The following is a 22,733-nucleotide window of genomic DNA, read 5'->3' on the forward strand; positions in this document are numbered from 1 at the left end:
TATCAAGATGTAAGTGTCCTTGAATAAATCAATTAAAGGTTCTAAATTTCCAGAAACATGAAAAAATTAGACATGCAAATGAATATGAATTCAAAAATGTATTGAAGTTTATACAAACTGATCATAAATAAAATTAATAATTAGGTGGACTTTTTAGATGAAACAGTTTAAAGTATATTATTTTAGAATTATACTTTATATAGCTGGCTTAAAAAATATCTTAAGCTAATACAATTAGTTATTTTAACCTTAAACTGTGTCTTAAAAATAAAATTTAGTAGCAGGAACAGAAAATTACTAATATACAGAAATAGAAGTTTCAGAAGGTAAACTTCTGCAACTATAGTTCACATTTATGATTAATCCCAAATCCAGCATTTTTCCCCCAATAAGCTATTCCTGTTTACATAGGATACCTGCTTCTCAAATAAGCAGTCTGAAGGAAGCAGTTGTATTTTGTTTAATGAAAATGTGGCAAAAGAATGACTGGCTATGGCTTAATGACTGCAATGAATGGCTTCCAGTTTCTTTTAGTTTATGATTTATAGACAATATAAAGTGAAATATGCCATTTAAATATACTTAACATTTAAAGCAGCAATATGCATATTTTCTTTATTATTATTTATTATTACTCTATTAATGGAACAAATTTCTCTGGTTGCACTCTATATAAACAATACAGCACTAGAGCACTTTCACGTGGTAATCTAATCACGTCTTTACCTATCACCTAAGCTGGATTTTTTTTCTTTCTAGGATCTAGGGTGTTCCTCCAAGAGAAAATTATTTTGTAACTATTAATCATTCATTCTCAGTAAAGGTTCATCCTGTACCTTGAAACGAACACCTTCTTCTAAAACAATATAACCTTGGGAAGGAGTCAGATCTTTCGACTCCATTGAAGAATTCACTTCTGTCACAATGAACTGAACTGTCACAGTTCCAAACAGTCCCTGTGCAGGTTCCCGAACAATGTACAACACTGCCACACTCTCCTGGATGTACAGAGCTGTCGGTTCTCGTAGGAAAAAGTGCTCACTGTTGTTAAATGCTAGAACTCCAGGGCCATCATCATTAGCAAGGACAGTAATTAAGGCTGTCAAATAAAAATATTAAAACAATAAATGAAAATAGAATGGGTTGTAAGTAGTGAGAAGCATGTGCATGTTTCATTGTAAGCCAGGCCAACTCTTTTCTAGATCATCTTAAAAACAAGAGAAATTTTAAAAGGCATCTAATGAAATTCCACATTCATTCATGATATAAATAAAAACACTCAGTAATCTTGAAATAAAAGACAGCTTCCTCAACCTGATGAAGTGATATGTCTCAGAAGCCAATAGAAAGTATTAAACTTAATGTTGAAACATCAGAAGGGTTGCCACTAAAAACAGAACAAGACAATGACGCCTGTCATCACTGCTCCTATTCAGCATCGTCCTGGAGCTAATAGGCCGGTAACCGGTATAAAAGCAATGGAAAGGAAGAGCCAGCACTGTCACTATTTTCTAGATATCATGATTGTCTTCTTAGAAAAGGCAAGAGAAAAAAATTATTAGGACTATTATAAGAGTTTAAAATATAAGGTGAGTAACCTTCAGAAATCAAAAGCTTCTATTTTCTACCACCACTACTAATAATGTTAATAATAATAGCCGAAACAACAACTAATACTACTGAGAACTTACAAATTGCTTAACCTATATTACTAACTCATTTAATTCTCACAATAACCCTATGGGGTTGATTATATTATCATTCTCATTTTAAGAACTGATGATTGAAGCACAGACAGGCAATCTGTGGAAATTCAGAAGTTAGGATGTGGCAGTACTGGTACTCAAAGCTAGGAAGTCTGCTTTGGAGCATGCATTCAAAAAGATTATTGTAATACCTCTATATATCAGGTATAACCATTTAAAAATATAATAAAAACGGACCTCATTCATAATAGCAACAATACCTAGGAATCAAAGTAAAAAAGTAAGACCTACATGAAAAAAATTGTAAAATGCTAATGTGTGACTGCGGCAGATAGTGTCAGTGCATCACCCATAGCTTGTGGCTCACTCAGGAGCGAAGGGGTGAAAAGGAGTTGTGTATAAGAAATCATCAATTACCTATTATATTTTCCCCCAGCTCCAGTCCAGGAGAAGGATTTGTTAAAATCAGCTGAAATGCTTCATCTCCTTCTGGAATGTCATCATCAAGAATCATGATGTCAACATGTTTATACCTTTCTCCATTAGCAAAATGAAGAATCTGGTCAAAAAAGTAAAAGTAGCAGTATTATATTTAAATACACTCTGAGTTTTTTTTAAATGTTTGGAAATAAATACAATATACTTTTGAATGTGAACTAACCTATTTACAGGATTTTTCCCTTACTTTTTCATGATCTTTTTTTATTTAAATTGACAATATTAAGTTTAAAAAGTAGAAGTTGTGGAGGAAGAAAGGAAACATTTGACTAAGCAGTAAAAGGCACGAAGAGACAAGATAAAAAACATTTTCAAACACTAAAGGTGTTTCGGTAAAGTAAAACAAAGAAACAGAAGAGTTAACATTTTCAGGAAGCATAAGAAACACTCTGGAAAGGTCATCTAATGAGATAAATTGTTTAACACAATAATGTGTGTTCTCCAGTATCAAATATTGCAATAAGATAGTAAATTAATAAGAAGTGGGTATCAAATATTACAATAAAATAATGAATGAAGTAAAATACGGAAGAATCTTTAAAACAGTACTGAAAGTTTAATTTATACAATTTACCAAAATAGTGAAGAGAGCTATTCCACCATGTGGAAATCTTCTGCCCTAATTTACTATGGAATATACAGTAGTTTATTATTTCAAGATTAACTTATTTACAGGGCCTAAATCACTATAATTCTCAGTGAGTTCACCATTGGGGTAAAGACGTAATCCAGCCCCAGCTGTGCTTCCAAATTCTGGGCATACACAAACAAGGAAACGTGGCCAAGAGTCCCTTTGCTCCTCTGGACTACCAATGTTAAACTTCTTTGGGTTTCATTTACTTCAAATCTATAATAAAGAGAATACATTCATTTTTCCTTATAAGCTTTTATTCAGCAGATAGTAGAGAATCTGAAACTCAGAAAAGGGCTCTTACGCAGCCTTCGGTTTACCTGCTCTGTTGCCACTCAATCATGCCTCGAGCACCATCATTGGCATCAATAATAATTTGTGCAGTCAAGCCCTCTGAATCTGAAAAAGCACAGAAACATACCTTTAAATAAATGTAAGTAGTTAAAAAGAGAATTAATTAGTTAAAAATAGAATTTAAAGACCTTTGGTATTATATAATTCCTAATATAGAGGTATTGCCAACATTACTCAAAAGATGTTTAAGAAAATAAGACATAAATACTTATAACATATGAAAGAAGAAACTTTTGCTAACAAGAACCACTGACTTACAGAAATCTAATCAACTGAGAACAGTATAAAATAAGCAACTGAAGTTACGGTTAATTTCTATTATTTTAATCCATTTCAAGAGGAAAGGAAAATGGGGATAGTTGCAAGGAGTAGAAAGAGGAGGAGAAAAATGGGAAGAGAAAGGCAGGACGTGCTGCAGAGAAAAATACAGGTGTGAAAAAGAGACAGAGAGATACAGGGATACAAACAGAAGTTGAGAAGGTAGGACAGATGGGGGAATGTTAGGTGGAATAAAGACTAAGCTTAAAGTAAATTTCTCTTATCCCTTTTTATTCTGTATTCTGTCCACCAAGCTCAGTATGTTACCAATATCCATTATTCAGTCTTGAAATACTATCTAACCCTGTTACTGTTTTGTTCTGTTCTTTAATATGCTCATCCTTTATCTTTTAAATTTCAGAAGGTCCACCTTACTCTCGGATACATATGACAGCTGTCTGGGTGAAGAATGGGTAAGGAAAGTGGAATTCTCTCTGAGTGAAGGGATCAACAATGTTGAAGAAAGAATATAAAATCAGGATTTGTGCCCATCAAGCTAGAAGCTACAGAGCACAAGCCCAGCCCCACCAGTTCCTAGCTGTTTGACTTCGGCATAGCACTTAGCTCAGCTCCCCCATCTATAAAATGGGCACACATAAGGAATAATGGTATTAATATACAAAACACTTGAAACAGGAGCATTAGAAAGCAGTTATCAAAAGTTAAACTATTCAAATTACCTCTGAGTATAAGGAAATATGATGTACTCTGTCAGTTTTCCTAGTGTGAACAATAATTAACTTGTAATAATTGCTTGATGTAAACAGCCTAGTTGTTGGAATCATATATTTCTTTTGCATAAAAATGGAAACTTTCCAAGTAATAATATAATGTTAAAAACTGATTATTCCCTTTTGCTATTTTCAAAGTTGTCATACTGAGCCTCAGAAGTGAATGAGGAACTCCCATTCCTCAGGCCCCTGCTCTGGGCCATGCTTCTCCCCCTTTAACTCAGACTAATTTTCCCTCTGCCCAGAGCACCTTCTAACCCAGAGGTCCCCAACCCCCAGGCCACAGACTAGTAGCAGTCCGTGGCCTGTTAGGAACCAGGCCACATAGCAGGAGGTGAGCGGCAGGCAGGTAAGCGAGTGAAGCTTCATCTGTATTTACAGCCGCTCCCCATCGCTCGCATTACCGCCTGAGCTCCGCCTCCTGTCAGATCAGCAGCGGCATTAGATTCTCATAGGAGCGCAAGCCCTACTATAAACTGCGCATGCGAGGGATATAGGTTGCGCGCTCCTTGTGAGAATCTAATGCCTGATGATCCGAGGTGGAGCTGAGGCGGTGATGCTAGCACTGGGGAGTGGCTGCAAATACAGATTATCATTAGCAGAGAGGTCTCACTGCACAGAGACCATAATAAATCCATTGCTTGCAGACTCTTATCAAAACCCTATCAGTTAAAGAAGATGTGGCACATATATACAATGGAATATTACTCAGCCTTAAAAAGAAACAAAATTGAGTTATTTGTAGTGAGGTGGATGGACCTAGAGACTGTCATACAGAGTGAAGTAAGTCAGAAAGAGAAAAACAAATACCACATCCTAACATATATATGGAATCTAAAAAAAAAAAAAAGTGGTTCTGAAGAACCTTGGGGCAGGACAGGAATAAAGACACAGACATAGAGAATGGACCTGAGGAAACGGGGAGGGGGAAGGGTAAGCTGGGACGAAGTGAGAGAGTGGCATGGACTTACATATACTACCAAATGTAAAATAGATAGCTAGTGGGAAGCAGCTGCATAGCACAGGGAGATCAGCTCGGTGCTTTGTGACCACCTAGAGGGATGGGATAGGGAGGGTGGGAGGGAGACGCAAGAGGGAGGAGATATGGGGATATATGTATATGTATAGCTGATTCACTTTGTTATAAAGCAGAAACTAACACACTATTGTAAAGCAATTATACTCCAATAAAGATGTAAAAAAAAAAAAATACCCTATCAGTGAGTGGCAAGTGAAACAAGCTCAGGGCTCCCACTGATTCTGCATTATGGTGAGTTGTGTAATTATTTCATTATATATTACAATGTAATAATAATAGAAATAAAGTGCACAATAAACGTAATATGCTTGAGTCATCCCAAAACCATCCCCACCCCCGCCCTGGTCCTTGGAAAAATTATCTTCCACAAAACCGGTCCCTGTTGCCAAAAAGGTTGGGGACCACTGTTCTAAACAAGGGATGGGGAGCAGGCTATTTCAGGGCAACTCACCACCAACCCCCACTAGGCCGTCACACCTAAAACTTGTAGACAAAATTTCCAATATCAAATGTCCAAATCGTAAGCAAGAGTTTGTGTTTTAATAATAGGAATATATCTTTTTAAAGTAATCTACATAAAGTTGTACTAAGGTTCAAGTTTTACCTTTCAGTCTGTAATGAATTAACTGAGTCTTTTCTAAAGCATGAAAAGAAAGAGATAAAAGGTCAAAAAAGAAGCAGAGAACACAGCAAACAAACACCCTACTCAATCTAAGAGAAAATAAAAACATCTGAGAGTTTGGAGATCTAATGAAAATAGCAAATTAAATTTTAAAAGGAAAATGCCTTCATAAGAACTAATTCTATTTCGAACATTACAAATTTGGTTGTAAAATAAGTGTAATGTTTAAAAAGCATCACACAATTTTTAAATGTCTTTATGCTGTCCAATGTACAAAGCTACAATATATGATGGTCTTTAAATTTAAATAAATCTAAAAGCTCACATATTTACACATATAGCTGGGATTAGCAAACTTCACAATGATCACTTCTGATTAAAAAATGAAGAAACTTTACTTCATTTGCAGTGAGTAAACAGAAACAAACAAAAAAGCCCATCATACCTAGTCTAGGAGGAAATGAAGTTAAAGGAGCCATGATAAGTTCCACATAAGTTAAATTCACAAGGAAATATTCTTCTAGTTCTGGTACATCGTCCTGCAAAAATTACACCCATTAAATTATCTATAATTATGCTCTCAAATTAATTACCTTGCAAGCTGTTTTTAAAAATTATCTTTTAACTATAAATATATATACTTAAATAGTATACAGGAAACATAAAATGCAAACATACAGTAGAAAAGATTTAAATCAGAAAAAATAAACATGTCTTGGCAATGATTTTCTTGGATTTAACACTAAAAGCAAAAGCAATAAAAGCAAAAATAAACAAGTGGGACTATATCAAACTGAAAAGCTTCTGCACAGCAAAAGAAAACATCAACAAAAGAAAAAGCGACCTATGGAATGGGAGAAAATACTTGCAAATCATACATATCTAAAATATATCTAAAAAAGTCATACAACTCAATAGCAAAACAATAAATAATCTGATTTAAAATGAAGAGGGACAGAATAGAAATTTTTCCAAGGAGGAAATACAAACAGCCGACCTGTACATTAAAAGGTGCTCAACATCACTAATCCTCATAGAAATGCAAGTCAAAACCACAATGAGACATCGCCTTACATTTATTAGAATGGCTATTATCAAAAAGACAAGAGGTAAGTGTTGGTGAGAATGTGGAAAAAGAAGAACCCTTCACACTGTTGGTGGGAATGTAAATTGGTGCAGCCACTGTGCAAAACAATATGAAGGTTCCTCAGAAACTTAAAAATAGAACTACCAGCAATCCCACACCTGGGTATTTATCCAAAGGAAATGAAAACAGAATAGTGAAGCGGTATCTGCACTCCCATGTTCACTGCAGCATTATTCACGGCAGCAAAGTTATGGAAACAACCCAAGTGTCCGTCAACAGATGAATGGATAAGATGTGGTATATATATAAAATGGAATATTATTCAGCCACAAGAAAGAAGGAAATCCTTGCATTTTTGACAACACGGATGGACCCTGAGGGCATCATGCTAAGGGAAATAAGCCAGACAGAGGAAGACATACTGCATGGTGTGGAATCTAAAAAAAAAGTCATACGCATAAAAACAGAGCGTAGAAAACTGGTTGCCAGTGGCTGTGCTGGGGTTGCAGGGGGAATAGGGAGGGACTGGTAAAAGAGTACAAACTCAGCTATAAGATGAGTAAGGTCTGAGGACCTAAGGTAAAACATGGTGACTATAGTTGACAACACTGTACTGTATAATTGAAATTTGCTGGGACAATAGAACTTAAATGTTCTCACACACAAAAAAAGATAAATACATGAGGTGATGGATGTGTTAATTAACTAGATGTGGGGAATTCTTTCACAATGTAAACATATATCAAATCAACAGAATATACACTTCAAATATCTTATAATTTTATATATTTTTTAGATTCTACATTAAGTTCACCATACAGTACTGGTTAAATATACTTCAGTAAAGCTGAAATTTTTAAAGAAACATAAAATTATTAAACTTACACCTTGTTGTATAGGTTATTAGGTTGAACCACATGAAACTGCTAATATTATATCATTTTTTACCTGGACTAATATAATATGTAAACCAATTATATAAATATACACACTTAGTGTACCTTAAATATAAAGCTAAATATTTTAAATTACCTTAATATCCAATGATTAGAATGAGGAATAGAATAATACTATGGGAAAAATATAGGCTTTGCAGTCAAAGAGACCTAGTACCAAATTTCTGTAATTTTAGGTGAGTTACTTAAATTTTAAGGCCTCAATTCTGGCATCTTTATAATAAGGGAAGTAACTGCTACTTTGGGGATTGTAATAATGATTAAAAATAATGTGTATGGAGTACCTGGCCTAGAGAGAGTCCCTACAAAGTGACAGATATTTGTGATGGTTAATTTTAATACAATATTACTATTAATCACTAATAAGGCAGTTGCTCAAAACATGAGGACGAGCAAAACCCACATCAGTAGTAACCAGACAGCCAACAATATTGTGACATAGAAACCCAATGTATATATATGAATATATAATATCAGTACATACACCTCTCTCTTCATTGTATTTAATGGAGATGTGCTGGCATGTGAAAAAATAAGAAAATGAAGGTCACAGTTTCTATCTTCTGTAATACAGGGACCAATGTGAGTTACAGAATCAGCGATGTAAAAGGGACTGTCCCCCACCTACCCGCACTGTTCCCCACCTCCATGCAACAACTCTCCCCATCATGCCCCAGGCTGGCTTATTTCTGTAAATACAGGCTTGCAGTCTCTTAATCTTGTGCTACTCTGAGAACAGAAACGACTGCAAAAACCTGGGGAGAAAAAACAAAACTTTGAAACCTTGTGTTCATAAAACAAGACTGTAAACCAGACCTCTGAAGGTGGCTATATATTTTCTGCTTTAAAAACCAATGTATCTAAGGAATAATCCATTTATTTGTATTCAATTACATTAATAGATTATATATTTGGAAGAAGACTTACCTTAAAGTTTTATAAAATCTTGTGTTGTATGTCACGTACTGAAATAACATTACCCTTCATCTTACGGCTTTAGAGTTCTCATACTACCATATTAGGTCACAGTGCCACAGTAATCAACAAAATAAGAATTACTGATTTCAGGTGGTAGATGGTTTACAGTACTTATAATTTTGTAAAAGTAAAAGGCCTCTGAGAAAAATTAAAACTTTAAAAAATAGAACCCCAAAATACATAATAACTGAAAATTATTTTTCTGAGGCAATATTCATTCCCTCTCTTTCTCCCTTCCCCTACCCCTCCACCCCACACACTGTGTCCTACCCTCTCCATATGTACTATTTTCATAAACTTCTTGGAAATGAATTTAGGTAGTTGAAACACTAAGTCCCAAAACAACACAAGATTTCCCAACATGAAAAGTCATTTAAAACACAATTTCAGTCAGAAATGACTACTTTAAGTTTGACCATAATCACATTTTATACCATCAGCCTCTAGTGAGTTTCTCACTATCTCTATTTTAACCAGTCCTAACAACTAAGTCGCTGACCTACATGGCTTTGCTAGTTCAATGAATCTTTTGGAGTAATCAAAATGCTCCTTTAGAATCTCTTAGGCCAATGACATCTTAAACGGGACTGCCCTAAGGAAATTTTCTTTATCACAAGTTGTTTCTGTGATAAAATACACAACAACAGACCAGCCTATCTAGACAAGAACAGAATCCCGTGTGATTTAAAAAAAAGAAAAAAAAAGTCAATAAAAGAAATAAGCTGATTTAAAGACACCAGAACATTTAATCAACTTCTACTTTTTATCTGGTTATTCGTGTTTAATACAGTAATAGCAAAATAAGCGTTTTACCTCAAGTATAGTAATGTTGATGGCTGCTGCTGTTGCCCCTTCTTCTAAAATCAGAAAGCCAATTACTGGGACAAAGTCAACATTTGGCTCAGCTAGGTTTCCTTCTGTTTGGTTCTTTAGACTCAACATTCCAGGAACTGTGGTATATGTGACATTAATGGCGCCTAATTGAATTGGATGGGAAGGGATTTTAAAATTATTTAAAATTAAAAAATAGTATCTCATTATGAACTTGTTGACTTTCCTAAAAGCATGTCAGTAGCTGTATTATTGGCCCCAATTCCTCACGCCTTCCTCTGTTCTTGGCCTTTACCATGTAATGGCTCAGTGATGTTGCACTGTGGTCAAGGCATCCCTGCCTACCTCTAGACTTTTGAGTTTGACTGTGTGACTTATTTTGGCTACTAATACAAGGTAAAAGTGATGGTGCGCTAGTTCTGAGCCTAGACTTTATGGGGTCTGGCGTGTTTTTGCTTGCCTTCTTATGCCTCTACTGGTTCCAGGAGAAGAATGAGAGACACATGGAATACAGCGACCCTAGGCAAGCCCAGATTCAGTTAGTGGACCCACAGCTGGCCCATTACCATATGCTGCTGAGAGTTTATGATTGTTTGTTGCACAGCATTCTGTGATGCTAGATAAGTTCCTTTAATCTTTCAGAAATAAAGAAGTTATAAAGTCCTGTCCTGAATTAAGAAATATTGTTTTCCTGTACCTGATTTATTCTAGCAATGGCTTTCATCCACCCTAGTAGAATATTTAAAAAGCACCTGCCTGGAAACTCCATTCATTCTAGAGTAACACAAACCTAGAGATCCAAATTCTCTGTTGATGAAAAGCTGAATTGTCATGTTAGCCTCCTGTAGCAAAACAAATCTTGACGAAAGAGCAAAATTTAACACTCCATGTGGTTCATCACTGGCTTCTATGGTCAGAACAGCTGCATATCCTTGAGCGTCAAGCAGAGCAGTTCCTGCTGGTGGAACTCCTAAGAAAGTCAGGGACCACAAGAAATCTAACAGTGACTTGACCTTAACTTCTAAATACTTAAAATATAACCCCACTTTTTGAAACATATTAAAGTAACCGGAAAGTGGAAAGTGGTTACTCCTCTAACAGAAATCTTCAGGGTGACAAACAGAAGTTACCTTTTAGTTTTTTTTTTCTTCTTAGAGAGCAAATTTTTTTTTTTTTTTTGGCTCGACCTATTATTGTCATTATGTGCTATACTGGTCATATGAATTACAGAAATTGATTGGAAACTGAGGAAAATACCCAGATAACTTGCTCAAATTAGTAAATCTAATTTATCCATAAAACGGATCCAGAATCCAAATTGGTCAGCTTAGTATAAAATTAATTTCATTAAATTCTACCTTTGGAAATATATTTTACTCCATAGGAAATAATTAGCAAAATTTTTAGAGGTTTTAACTTGAATCCATAAAGATAAGTATTTTCATTCTGAGCTGATTCTTTTGGATCTAAATGTTATGGGGCAGATGATATTTAAATAACATTTTTAAAATTGCTATGCATCTAACTGTTAAATATAGAGACAGCAACTATTATTTTTTTCTGAAAAGAATAATACACCAGAAAAATAATTTAATTAAATTCTGCATTACCTTGTGTCCTGACATCATACAGAATGACCTGGTACACTTCTTTCTCCTCAGGAATATTGTCATCCAACAGATGCACAGATATTGTTTTATTCAATGACCCCTATGTCAAACAGAAAGAAATTCATCCCTCTACTGTCACTGAGCACAAACTATCTCCTGCTTTTACTGGCCTTATAAATTGTGCATCCAACTATATTTTCACTTAAACAAAGTGTTCTGTGGCTTAAAAAATAAATTAAATAAAAAACCACTGACTCATAAGAAAACAGGCTTAAAGTAGATAGGGAACAACTGTGGAAGATTCTGAGTGCTGAGCTCATGAATATAGATCTTATCTAGTGAGCAATGTAGCCCTATTGAAAATTCCAGACAAAGCAATAAGTTGGAGAGATTTCTATGGCAGTGGTTAATGGGAAAAACTGGAGTATGGAAAAGAAGACCAGTGTTGTAGGGAAACCAGTTATTAGAAGTAAAATGTAGTCCTCAAGGAAGAAGGTTATAGGGATTAGGCTTAATATTGAGGGAGTGGAAATGAAGAGAAAAAGAATTAAACAATTTACCAAACAAGAATTCATATCAAGTGAGCGTGGAGAAGAGAAGACAAAGAGAAACAATAAAGTAGTGCTAACTTTCTACCCAAGAACTGCTTTCTTATAGTTATTTTCCACCAATCATCTTCTTTCAAACTGTCAGCAAGAGCTTTTAAATGTAACCTCAAAAATACCTTGTGAACAGAAGATAAAAAGACATTTGTTTCTCAGGCTATATTTGCTGTTTCATAGCAGTGAAACATTTAAGTTCCAAGTGCACTGAAAGACGGTAAGAGGTAAGAGGGGTAAGAGAAGAGGGACAAGCAGTACTCATCATCTTCAGAATGACACAGTTGACACCAACAGTGGGAGGGCAAGAAAGCAACAAGAGGGCTTGCCTCAAATACAAAGTCAACTTTTTCTGTTTCCTTAAAGGAGATCTACCTAGTACATATGGAAAAACAAACCCCCTCCTTAATTCTTAGAAATTCTTTGAGTAATGTTCTTCCTTTAGGTTTCTAAGGAAGCAGCTCCCTCGTGGATCTCTATTAACCTTTGTATTATGTAATCAGAGTTTTCCCATTTTCCTCACAAAACACAGTTACCTCCGGATATTGCAGTAAAACTTTTCTTGGTGGTATTACCTCAGGAAAGAAGAGTTGTCCAGTAAAGTTAGCAAAATTGAGTTCTAGGTTTTGCCCAATAATTTTCCAGTTAACAGTAACATTTCCTCGACCAGGGGGTGTTCTCATCACATGGAATTGTAAAATTTCTCCTGCAGGTGAAATGTACAGATTGATGAATGCTTAATGTAAAATGAGCTTAACATTTGAAGTCAACAAAACCCAAATCCCAAACATGCAACTACTACGGTACCTTTTCTAAGAATATGACAAAGCTGTTCTATTTGCAATTTTCTAGAAGCTTTATACATGCTTATTGTTTATTAACACATTGCTTATCCCACTTCTAAATACTTCCATTTAGTAGAACTTCAGGAAGTTTAACATGTAAAAGTTACAAAAGCACATGCTAAAATGGAAAACACAAACTTTTATACACTCCAAAACATGCACCAGAACATAAATGTTCTGTAAATTAAAGAAAATAATTAAGTCCTCATGGTCAAAACTAGTAATAACACAAGTAAATTCTTCCTTCACTTCCCAAAAGGACAAAAATTCCTTACACTGGTATGCAATGTGATTTTACACAATGCATGCATAAAAATGCTTGCAAATACCTGAAAATCACATTTCTTGAAATTATAACTTACATATACCATCAATGATTTTGTTTTATAGAAAGAAATACAAAGGAAAGGTGTCAAATCTGTGTATCAACCTCTGTAACTTCACCAAAGTTACAGCTATCCTTCCTGGATAAATGAGGCATTTTAGATACTTTCCATTCCTGGCTTTTATCCTCATGTAATATTTTGTAAAATTGAAGAAAATCATAAAAGTCATTTCTTCTAAATTGCTGGAAGTGAAAAGTAAGCTCCTAGGGAGTACTGGTGATGGCCATGTGTCTTGCTGAAAATATGCTGAATTCAAAAGTTTTATGATGATGAACAGAAGTTAAGGTACATTAATGAACTATATTACTAAAAACTAATAATTGTTAAAAGATAAATGAATTCATGTTTAAAAGGCTTTAAAGAACACATCCTTATAGCATAGACATATAGTTGAAATCCATGCATGCTCATTAAAAATATCACTTTTACTTAGTTATCCAAATAAATACACACTTCTGACACTTTTAAATGAGGAGAGTAGCAATAACACAGTAAAATATAAACACCCTTTCCAAATATGTTTTAACTACCACAGTTTTTTAAATTTTTTAAATAATAAAATTAAATAATTATTTCTAATAGAAAGGTTTCTTAATATATCATAAATTCATTAATTTAGAGATTATCTTATTTCAATACTAAAAAACAAAATAAATTTTTCATACTAAATTTAAGCATACATAACTTTAATACATTTATTACATAAATTATTTTGGGACAGCAGAAAATATAAGAAAGCAAAACAGAAAGACTTCTAAATAAAATTTCCTAAAACAGTTCAATGTTTAATGTATACATTTTAAAATATTTCAATACAAAAAAAATTTTTTTAATTGTTATCACAATAGCAGACTCTGACTTGGATGTTTTTATTGAAACATAAAGGAAATGTTATTAGAAATCAGAGTGTCCAAAGGTTAGGATATAACTGAAAGAATGGGTATAATCAGCCATAATTGCCATGCCATTTAAAATTTTTATACTTATATAACTCATATGAATAAAACACAGGCAATACAATGAAACCCTGGAGTCTCTCTATTGTATACCAGGCAGAATTTCTCAAGGGTTTATTACTGAATGGCAGAGAGAGAGAGAACCTTGGAGTTATTAAGCTCTTTCATCTACAGTGTTGTCTGGTGACCCAAATAAAAAGGTATACAGAGTCATGGTTTTCAATTTTTTTTTAATCACAAAACCTAGTAATATTTCAAAATGAAAATTATAGAAGTTTGAACAAGTGTTAAAAATGCAGTGGAAATACAAGTGGCAAAAAAAATGTAGGTCAATGAAAATCCATATTGAAGGGGAACCTGTAAATATCATAGTAAAAAAAATTATGGTTGTAAGATGGTACATAGAGATTTAGGAATAAATACACCATTAAAGGCAAAACTAAAAATGAAATGCTAAGGAGAGAAAAAAGTAAAATCCTCCTACAAACTTATTACATGTAAAAATGCTCAGTCTAGGGCTTCCCTGGTGGCGCAGTGGTTGAGAGTCTGCCCGCCAATGCAGGGGACAAGGGTTTGAGCCCTGGTCTGGGAGGATCCCACATGCCACGGAGCAACTGGGCCCGTGAGCCACAACTACTGAGCCTGCGCGTCTGGAGCCTGTGCTCTGCAACAAGAGAGGCTGTGATAGTGAGAGGCTCGCGCACCGCGATGAAGAGTGGCCCCCAGGCTTCCCTGGTGGCACAGTGGTTGAGAGTCCGCCTGCCGATGCAGGGGACACAGGTTCGTGCCCCGGTCCAGGAAGATCCCACATGCCGCGGAGCAGCTGGGCCCGTGAGCCATGCCCGCTGAGCCTGCACATCCGGAGCCTGTTCTCTACAACGGGAGAGGCCACAACAGTGAGAGGCCCACGTACCGCAAAAAAAAAAAGAGTGGCCCTCGCTTGCCACAACTAGAGAAAGCCCTCACACAGAAACGAAGACCCAACACAGCCATAAATAAATTAATTAATTAATTTAAAAATGCTCAGTCTAATACCACTTGATATCACCTTTGAAAATTTAATGTTACCATGCAAGAATTTAACTTGCAAGAAAATACTACAAGAAACACAATTTGAAGCACAACACACACACAAAGGTAAACCAAGTATTCCTTAAACACATAATTTCATGAGCCTATTAAAAATCACATCAAAAGCATAGTGTGAAGATTTTCCTAAGAATCAAAATAGAGGTATTAACTGCCTCTTTAAGGCAGACTGCCAAGAATCAGGTCCATTTAAAATGCCTACGAGGGACTTCCCTGGTGGTGCAGTGGTTAAGAATCCGCCTGCCAATGCAGGGGACAAGGGTTCGACCCCTAGTCCGGGAAGATCCCACATGCCACGGAGCAACTAAGCCTGTGTGCCACAACTACTGAGCCTGCGCTCTAGAGCCCGCGAGCCACAACTACTGAAGCCCACGTGCCACAACTACTGAAGCCCATGCACCTAGAGCCCGTGCTCTGCAACAAGAGAAGCCACCACAGTGAGAAACCCACACACCATAACAAAGAGTAGTCCCCGCTCACCACAACTAGAGAAAACCCATGCTCAGCAACAAAGACCCAACACAGCCAAAGATAAATAAAAAAAATAAATTTATTTATTTATTTAAAAAAAAATCCTTCTAGGAAGGATTACCAGAAAGCTACCTTCTACCTAGAGGAGAAGTCAAAGAACATAGGAAAAGGAAAAAAATAGAAACAAGTGCTCAGTCTTCTAAATACAAGGGAAGGACAGAAGATAGGTCCTAAAGAAGGAAGGTAAAATTTTCAGACAGCCAATATTTTACCACACTGCCTTCTAGTTTTTGCCAGAATGAAGATCTAGAGAGGGCCCTCCCCAACTAAAGAGTCTGACTAATTCCTGGAAGATCATCTTGATATGAAATCTAGAGTCCACCAAAAATTGGTGATACATTTTAACTCTAAGCAGAAGATCTAAGACCAAAAAAAAAAAAAGGATTTCCCTGGCAGTCCAGTGGTTAAGACTTCACACTTCCACTGCAGGGGGCATGGGTTCGATCCATGGTCTGAGAACTAAGATCCTACCTGCCACGTGGCACAGCCATAAAAGACCAAAAAACAAGGAAGATCTATCATATGGGTTCTAGACCTAGCCTAACACAAATAAGAAATATGAATATAAAATTCATTTTAATAACCCAGAGTATTTCGTGTATTTCTTCCTAAAACAAATCAGGATTGTTTTTACAAAGATAAACATCAACTACAATGTGTATAAAAATAATGGAAAACTAAAATACAGGAAATATATTTTAATAGATTCATGTATACGTGGTATACAGGAACCATCCAAACTGTGCTCTATAATTAATAGAAAATGACTTAAAACAATTACAGGGATACGAAATAATATGAAACACAAACTGTCAATAAGAAAAAAAGTTGAGTGTTTCTAATATAGCAGTTCGATATATATTTTTAAAGAATCACATCTCTTGTTCAAATCTTTACCTAGAAAAAATACATGCTGTCTCTGAGAAAAGGAGAAATTTTAAATCCACTGAACATGACATAATGATTATGATGCTGCAGAGATGTGTGAAGTGAAACATTTAACACAGATTTATAAAGAGCACATTTATACATACTTTGCAACCACAGTAAAAATCTATTGTCCTATATTTCTAAAGTCTGCCCATTACATTTGAAAGCAAGTAATATTTACCACTGGGCATCTGTCCAATTGCTTTAGGACAAAAATGCAGAAATAGGATTCTACAGAATTCAATACACTTTTAAACACTAAGGCAATTCCTCCCCATGAAATGAAAATGTATTCTAGAGCCAGAAATTCAGCATTGTCCACATTTTAAACCTAATCACATAAATGAAACTCCAACACTAAGTCAAAAGCAATGTTAACATTGTCAAAAGCCTACATGGCATGATTTTTTTACCCCACTTCTTTAGCAGTTACCTTTGAAGAATCACCATGAAGTTTTCATTTTTAGAAACATCTGCTTGATATACATTTCTCTATGCAATTTTGCAGTAATACAAAGAATACATGCACAAAATACTGAATTCTTGAGGTTAGACATAATGTTTTTGAAAAAAGAAAATTAATTTAGACTATAGGAAAAGATTTAGGAGGAAAGGGAAAGAAAAATAAATTTAAAAAAATAGAAATTCCTACCAATTTTTATTTAGAAAATGTAAAAATTCTAGGGAGTACTGATTAATGAAAGCAATTCATTGTTCTATTTCCTGTACCAAACTCATGCTCATAGATTGATATGATGAAGCAGATAGGATATGCTTTTGATATGATAAAGCAATAACACATTTGGACCACGTGTTTTAATGACTAATCATTTTTTCTCTTTGCATCCTCTGCAGATATTTAGCTGTTGGAGACGAAAGAGACCACAATCTGGTTTTCAGGTGTTAAGTTCGTTCAGGTGAAAGAGAACACAGGTGCCAAGACCCTGCAGTTTCCCCAAGATGACTTGGTGCTCAGCACAAGAGTCTGGGTTTCTTCAGAGCCTCCAACCCACCACCACTGTCACCACCCAGACTCCCATAGGATGCGTGTAATGACGCTAGCTCCTTTACGGTTAAAATGCCCTTCAAGTGATCCTGGACATCCAAATACTTTTGTATTCTTAAAAAAAAAAAAAAAAAATCCCATCATATTGCTGAAAATCACATACCTAGTCCAGCTCTGTGTTCTCCCTTAAATCTAATCCCTTCTGGTCCCTGAACTTATTTATACCCACCCCCATGCCACTAACACTTTTATTCTCTTCTTCTACATTGCCTTCTTCTCTATATTTCTTCAACAAAACAAAGCAAGTCCAAAATACTCTACGCTTTAATCTGGTTTCTCCAATTTTTCTCCTTTCCTTGCTCACAGAGCCAACAAACAGAATATCCCCTAAGGCAGTGCTTCTCACCCCTAATGCAGTGAAGGACAGGGTTTTGTTTTGTTTTGTTTTGTTTTAATAATTTTTTTTTAGTTTTCTTTTATCTGAAAATATCTTTATTTCACTTTCATTCTTGACAAATGTTTTCAGTAGTATAGAATTCTGGGTTGGCTTTATTCTGCTTTGAGCACTTTTTTTTTTTTTTTTTTTGTGGCTGCGCTGGGTCTTTGTTGCTGCACACGGGCTTTCTCTAGTTGCAGTGAGCGGGGACTACTCTGTTGCAGTGCGCGTCATTGCGGTGGCTTCTCTTGTTGCGGAGCACGGGCTCTAGGCACATGGGCTTCTGTAGTTGTAGCAGGTGAGCTCAGTAGTTGCAGTGTACGGGCTCTAGAGCACATGGGCTTAGCTGCCCCGCAGCATGTGGATCTTCCCAGACCAGGGTTCGAACCTGTGTCCCCTGCATTGGCAGGTGGATTCTTAACCACTGGACCACCAGGGAAGTCCCAGACAAGGGGTTTTTGTCTGTTTTTTTGTTTTGTTTTGTTTTGTTTTCCTTGATCTATCATAAACTGACATTTTTGTAAAACACAATAAAACAAATGACTAGATAAGTTAAATGGCAAAAAGAACACACATACAAAATGTAAGCCCATAGATATCACTTTTGGATATCACAGCAAAATGAAATCGTTATAAAAGTCTCTAGAAAAGATTCTTTCAATTTTCAAACTTATCTTGTCACAAACCAAAAGCAAACACTTTGTGTGCAGACGTCAGCTTGAGGACCATACTCTGAGGAGCACTGCCCCCAAGGCTTCTACAGTCCTGTCTTTTGTTATCCTTAGTTATTTGCTTTCCATGCCAAGTTTTCCTTTAAAATTCCTCTGCAGTTACTACTGTTCCCTCTAGCCCATTTGGGAATCTAATCTCACTTGTTGCCCATGTTAGTACGAGACACGCTGGTTACTTTCTTCTGATAACTAATGAAAACACATTCTTATTTTGGTCTCTTCCCACCTCTCTGGCAGAGCCTTCTTTCCCCTTTGCCTTTTGCCTGTCCCAGCACCTTACCCTGGTGTCCCACATAGCTCCATCCTTGACAACTTGCTTTTCTCCCTCTATCCACTAAGATCTTAATTTTAGATCTTTAATTTTCCTGATTTCAATGATTATCTCTAAAAATCCAATTTCCACCCCTAGCTTAAGATAGAGTCAGATTCTCTCACCAAATTTCCTCCTCTCACATAGACACTGTTACTCAAATTCATTATTCTTCCAACTCAAATCTTGAAATATTTACCCGACGTTCCTGCATTGTCGGGTTCTGCAGTAGATGTAAGTTCAAGCAAAACAAGTTTCTTCTCACAAGGTGCCCTATAGCATAAGCTCTGGATTCAGACAACACTAGGTTTAAGCCCCACCATGAATAACTATGTGCTGGGTAATCCCTCTAACATTCAGTTTCCTTGTGTGAAAAACTGGTGTATATCGTCATACCCACTTCATAGCCCTGTTAAAATTAAGTGAAATGATGGATATAAAATGTCTGGCATGCAGAAAACACTCAATAAGTGTTATTGTTGTTGTCATTATTATTGAGATCAACTTCTCTTCCAGTGACTTTTTACTGTATTATACTATAAATAATTTTTCGAGAGTTGATGATCTGTCTTTAGATTGACTTATAGCAATTTGTTAGTCACTTTTACTCACTATTGCTATGACAACATGAGATTCTAAACCGTTAATAAAAGGAAAGAGTATTGGGAAATGGCTCAGATATTTGCATTAAGTTAAATAAACTTGCAACTTGGGAGTACAGTAAGGTAAAAGGTGATGCACACTAAAATGCATTCAGTTTCCAGCACAGCCACTAACTAGCTATATGATTCTGTCCAGTCACTTAATCTCTCTGTCTCAGTTTTCTCATCCATAAAGTCGAGGTCCAAATGCATGATTTATATCCTTTTCATTTCTTAACTCTTTTAGGTACAATTATTTTTTAATTTTAAACACAAATTATAGTGAAACAGACTATAAATACCAGTTTTATCTCAAACAGACTTATTCAAAGACAAAAACACTGCTATAATGGTTTAAACAAAAAGTAGCCTATAAATGTAAACCCTATAAATGATGTAAAATATTAAGATTCAAGGAAATTACTGTTTTTTTATGGGAAAAGAGGATATTGTAGAACTTTTTTCTGGTTTGGCACTTTGTTCATAAAATATACAAACATATAAAATCCAGGCTAAAATATTCACTGATCAGAAACTGCTATTTTCTTTTGAACAGAGAGCCAATATTTCACCATTTAACATCAACAGCTACCACTGAGCACATAAACACTATGTGCCCAGAACTATGCTAAGCACTTTACATTTATCCACTTAATCCTCACACAGAAACCTATGAAGGAAGTAGTATTTCCCTTCATTTAACAGATGAGAAAGCTGAGCATCCTAGGTTTGACCAATTTCATTAAAACCACACTAGTGGGGAGTGGCAAGCTAGAACACAATACCAATCTGCGAGGCTCCTAAATCTGGTTAAACAGTTCACTATACAGCCCTCTCCCAAATAAGCTCCATGTACATTAACAAACCCAGCTGTACAAAATAATGAAAGAATTTTTAAAATGGGAAACTTTAAAAAACTAGACAAAAAATGACATCCATGGAAAAGAGAATGAATGTGCTCAACAAAAAAAGGAACCCACCTTCATGACCTATGACAGATCTGGAAGCGGTCTGAAAGCCAACAACTCCTGCCACATTGTCATTGGCCAAAATGTTCACTCTGACGGTGTCGGAACTGGGCAAAATTCTACTTCCGCCTTCGGTGTACACCAAGCTAACTATGATGCTTTCATCATCCTCTGGCTCAGAATCATCCAAAATGGTTAAAATGGCTATCTTTTTGGTTTCACCTATAAAGAATTAATGGAATAAAACCTAAGTAAGAAAATCATCAATAGAGAATTCACAAAGGTCCAAGATAACTTCTTTCAAAGACAAAAGTTAAGTAAAAACACGAGTGAATTATAACAGTTCAATACCATGAGTAATATTAGTGCCACTATAAGCAAATGTTGTATGTAAGCCTGTATACCCTTTCACCTATAAAAGACTGTAAAAATTTCATTAATATGGGCAGATTGTGGAAAAGGACATTTTGAATTATGGAAGTTAAAGGGTAGAATTATTTCAAGGAATCATGGTTTTACTTCCTGGTCTTTAGCCTAGAACCATGACCTAGCTAGGGGAAGAGGTTCTGAAGCATCTACTGTTTAGAAACAGATCCCTCTAGAAAGTGGGGTCTCATTCTCATTTTGGCATTACCATGAATGATTTTCATGTAATCAAGCCAAAACTTCTCTGAAAGACCAGGAACCCTTAGGGAATAGTGGTCAAAATGGGAAACAGAAAAGGATGGTAAATTCTGAGCAAGAGAACCCACATAAATGGGATAAGTCTTCGGGGAGCCAGATGAGATGACAACATCAAATACTAGTCTCCAGGATTTGGGCAATAAGGGAAGGAGACAGAAAAGGAATTCAAAGGGACACATAACAGCAACAAGGGCCAAGCAATCTACTTTGCAATTTGGTCTAGGACCCCACTAGTAGATAGGGCATCACTGAAAACCCCCAAACCCAACACTGCTTCTGCTGTTCACCTACAGTGTTCCCCATCTAATTCTTTGCCACTTTTTGGAAAGAGGTTGAAAGGGTGAGAAAAGGCAGGAGAAAGGAGAAAGTGGATGTGAATGCATGTTCTCTCTCACACACGACCCTGGTATATTTTATCAATTCAGTGTCAAGGTTGCCTCAAGAGAGTATATATTATCTGAGAATCTAGGTTAACTATAAAATATAGTCCATTTTGTGTGATTCTAAAGTTACAATTCAAGGTAATACTAATTTGTATAATGCCACTACTTTAATATGATAGCTTCTTTATTGTTACCAAAGCCATTAAAAAAATCTAACTTTAAAATTTTCATCTCCATTCCCTCCTCAAATTTCATTATTTCCTTTGAAATAGGGAGAAATGTTACCAGTTACTAACCTGTGCACACACACAAACCCATGCATCAAGCATATCATTATTCCATTGTTCCCAAAACCATTTACTAGGAAACAATCATTTTTGAGAAGTTTTATACTATTTTAAAAATTTACTCTAAAATATAATGCTTATTAGATGTTTCAAAAAGTATATAATCTATATGTATCATGACCCCGGACTACTGTTTCCAAAAACGTATATGCATTAAAATTAAATGATAAAAGATGCAATGAATTGCTCTAAGATATGGAATTGTGAATAACATTTACTTCCTTCATTTTGTTGTATAACCTGAAGTTTTCATGAATAAATATTACTTTTCAATCAGAAAAACACTATGTTAAAAAACTATATGGAATTTATAATTGGCTAAATCAGGATTTAAATAATGATCTCAGTAAAGATATCGTTTTTCTACCCAAAGAAAACTATTTTAAATATATGAACTTTTGAAATTTTCAAATATAAATGATTCAACCAACCCTGGAAAAGAATCAGTGAATCTGACACTAATTCTAATTATTGTCCAAGTTCTCTGTAATTTCATTGTTCATGAAAATTTAAAATAGTGGTCCCATCCA

General features: G+C 35.5%; 1 protein-coding gene across 1 annotated transcript in view; it reads right to left on the reverse strand.

Moving 5' to 3' along the window:
* The window catches only part of ADGRV1 (adhesion G protein-coupled receptor V1), a gene marked incomplete at both ends in the record, with an annotated part of 526,225 nt that overhangs the window by 412,533 nt on the left and 90,959 nt on the right, over nt 1-22,733 (reverse strand). Inside the window, 10 exons of the mRNA XM_079702360.1 lie at nt 837-1,099; nt 2,124-2,265; nt 2,913-3,051; nt 3,156-3,234; nt 6,345-6,438; nt 9,734-9,897; nt 10,542-10,721; nt 11,362-11,461; nt 12,536-12,666; nt 20,802-21,011. Coding sequence (XP_079558486.1) covers nt 837-1,099; nt 2,124-2,265; nt 2,913-3,051; nt 3,156-3,234; nt 6,345-6,438; nt 9,734-9,897; nt 10,542-10,721; nt 11,362-11,461; nt 12,536-12,666; nt 20,802-21,011 — 1,502 coding nt within the window. The remainder of the gene's footprint in view (nt 1-836; nt 1,100-2,123; nt 2,266-2,912; nt 3,052-3,155; nt 3,235-6,344; nt 6,439-9,733; nt 9,898-10,541; nt 10,722-11,361; nt 11,462-12,535; nt 12,667-20,801; nt 21,012-22,733) is intronic.

The sequence above is a fragment of the Hyperoodon ampullatus genome (genome assembly GCF_949752795.1).
Source record: "Hyperoodon ampullatus genome assembly, chromosome: 4".
In the NCBI taxonomy this organism is placed as follows: Eukaryota; Metazoa; Chordata; class Mammalia; order Artiodactyla; family Ziphiidae; genus Hyperoodon; species Hyperoodon ampullatus.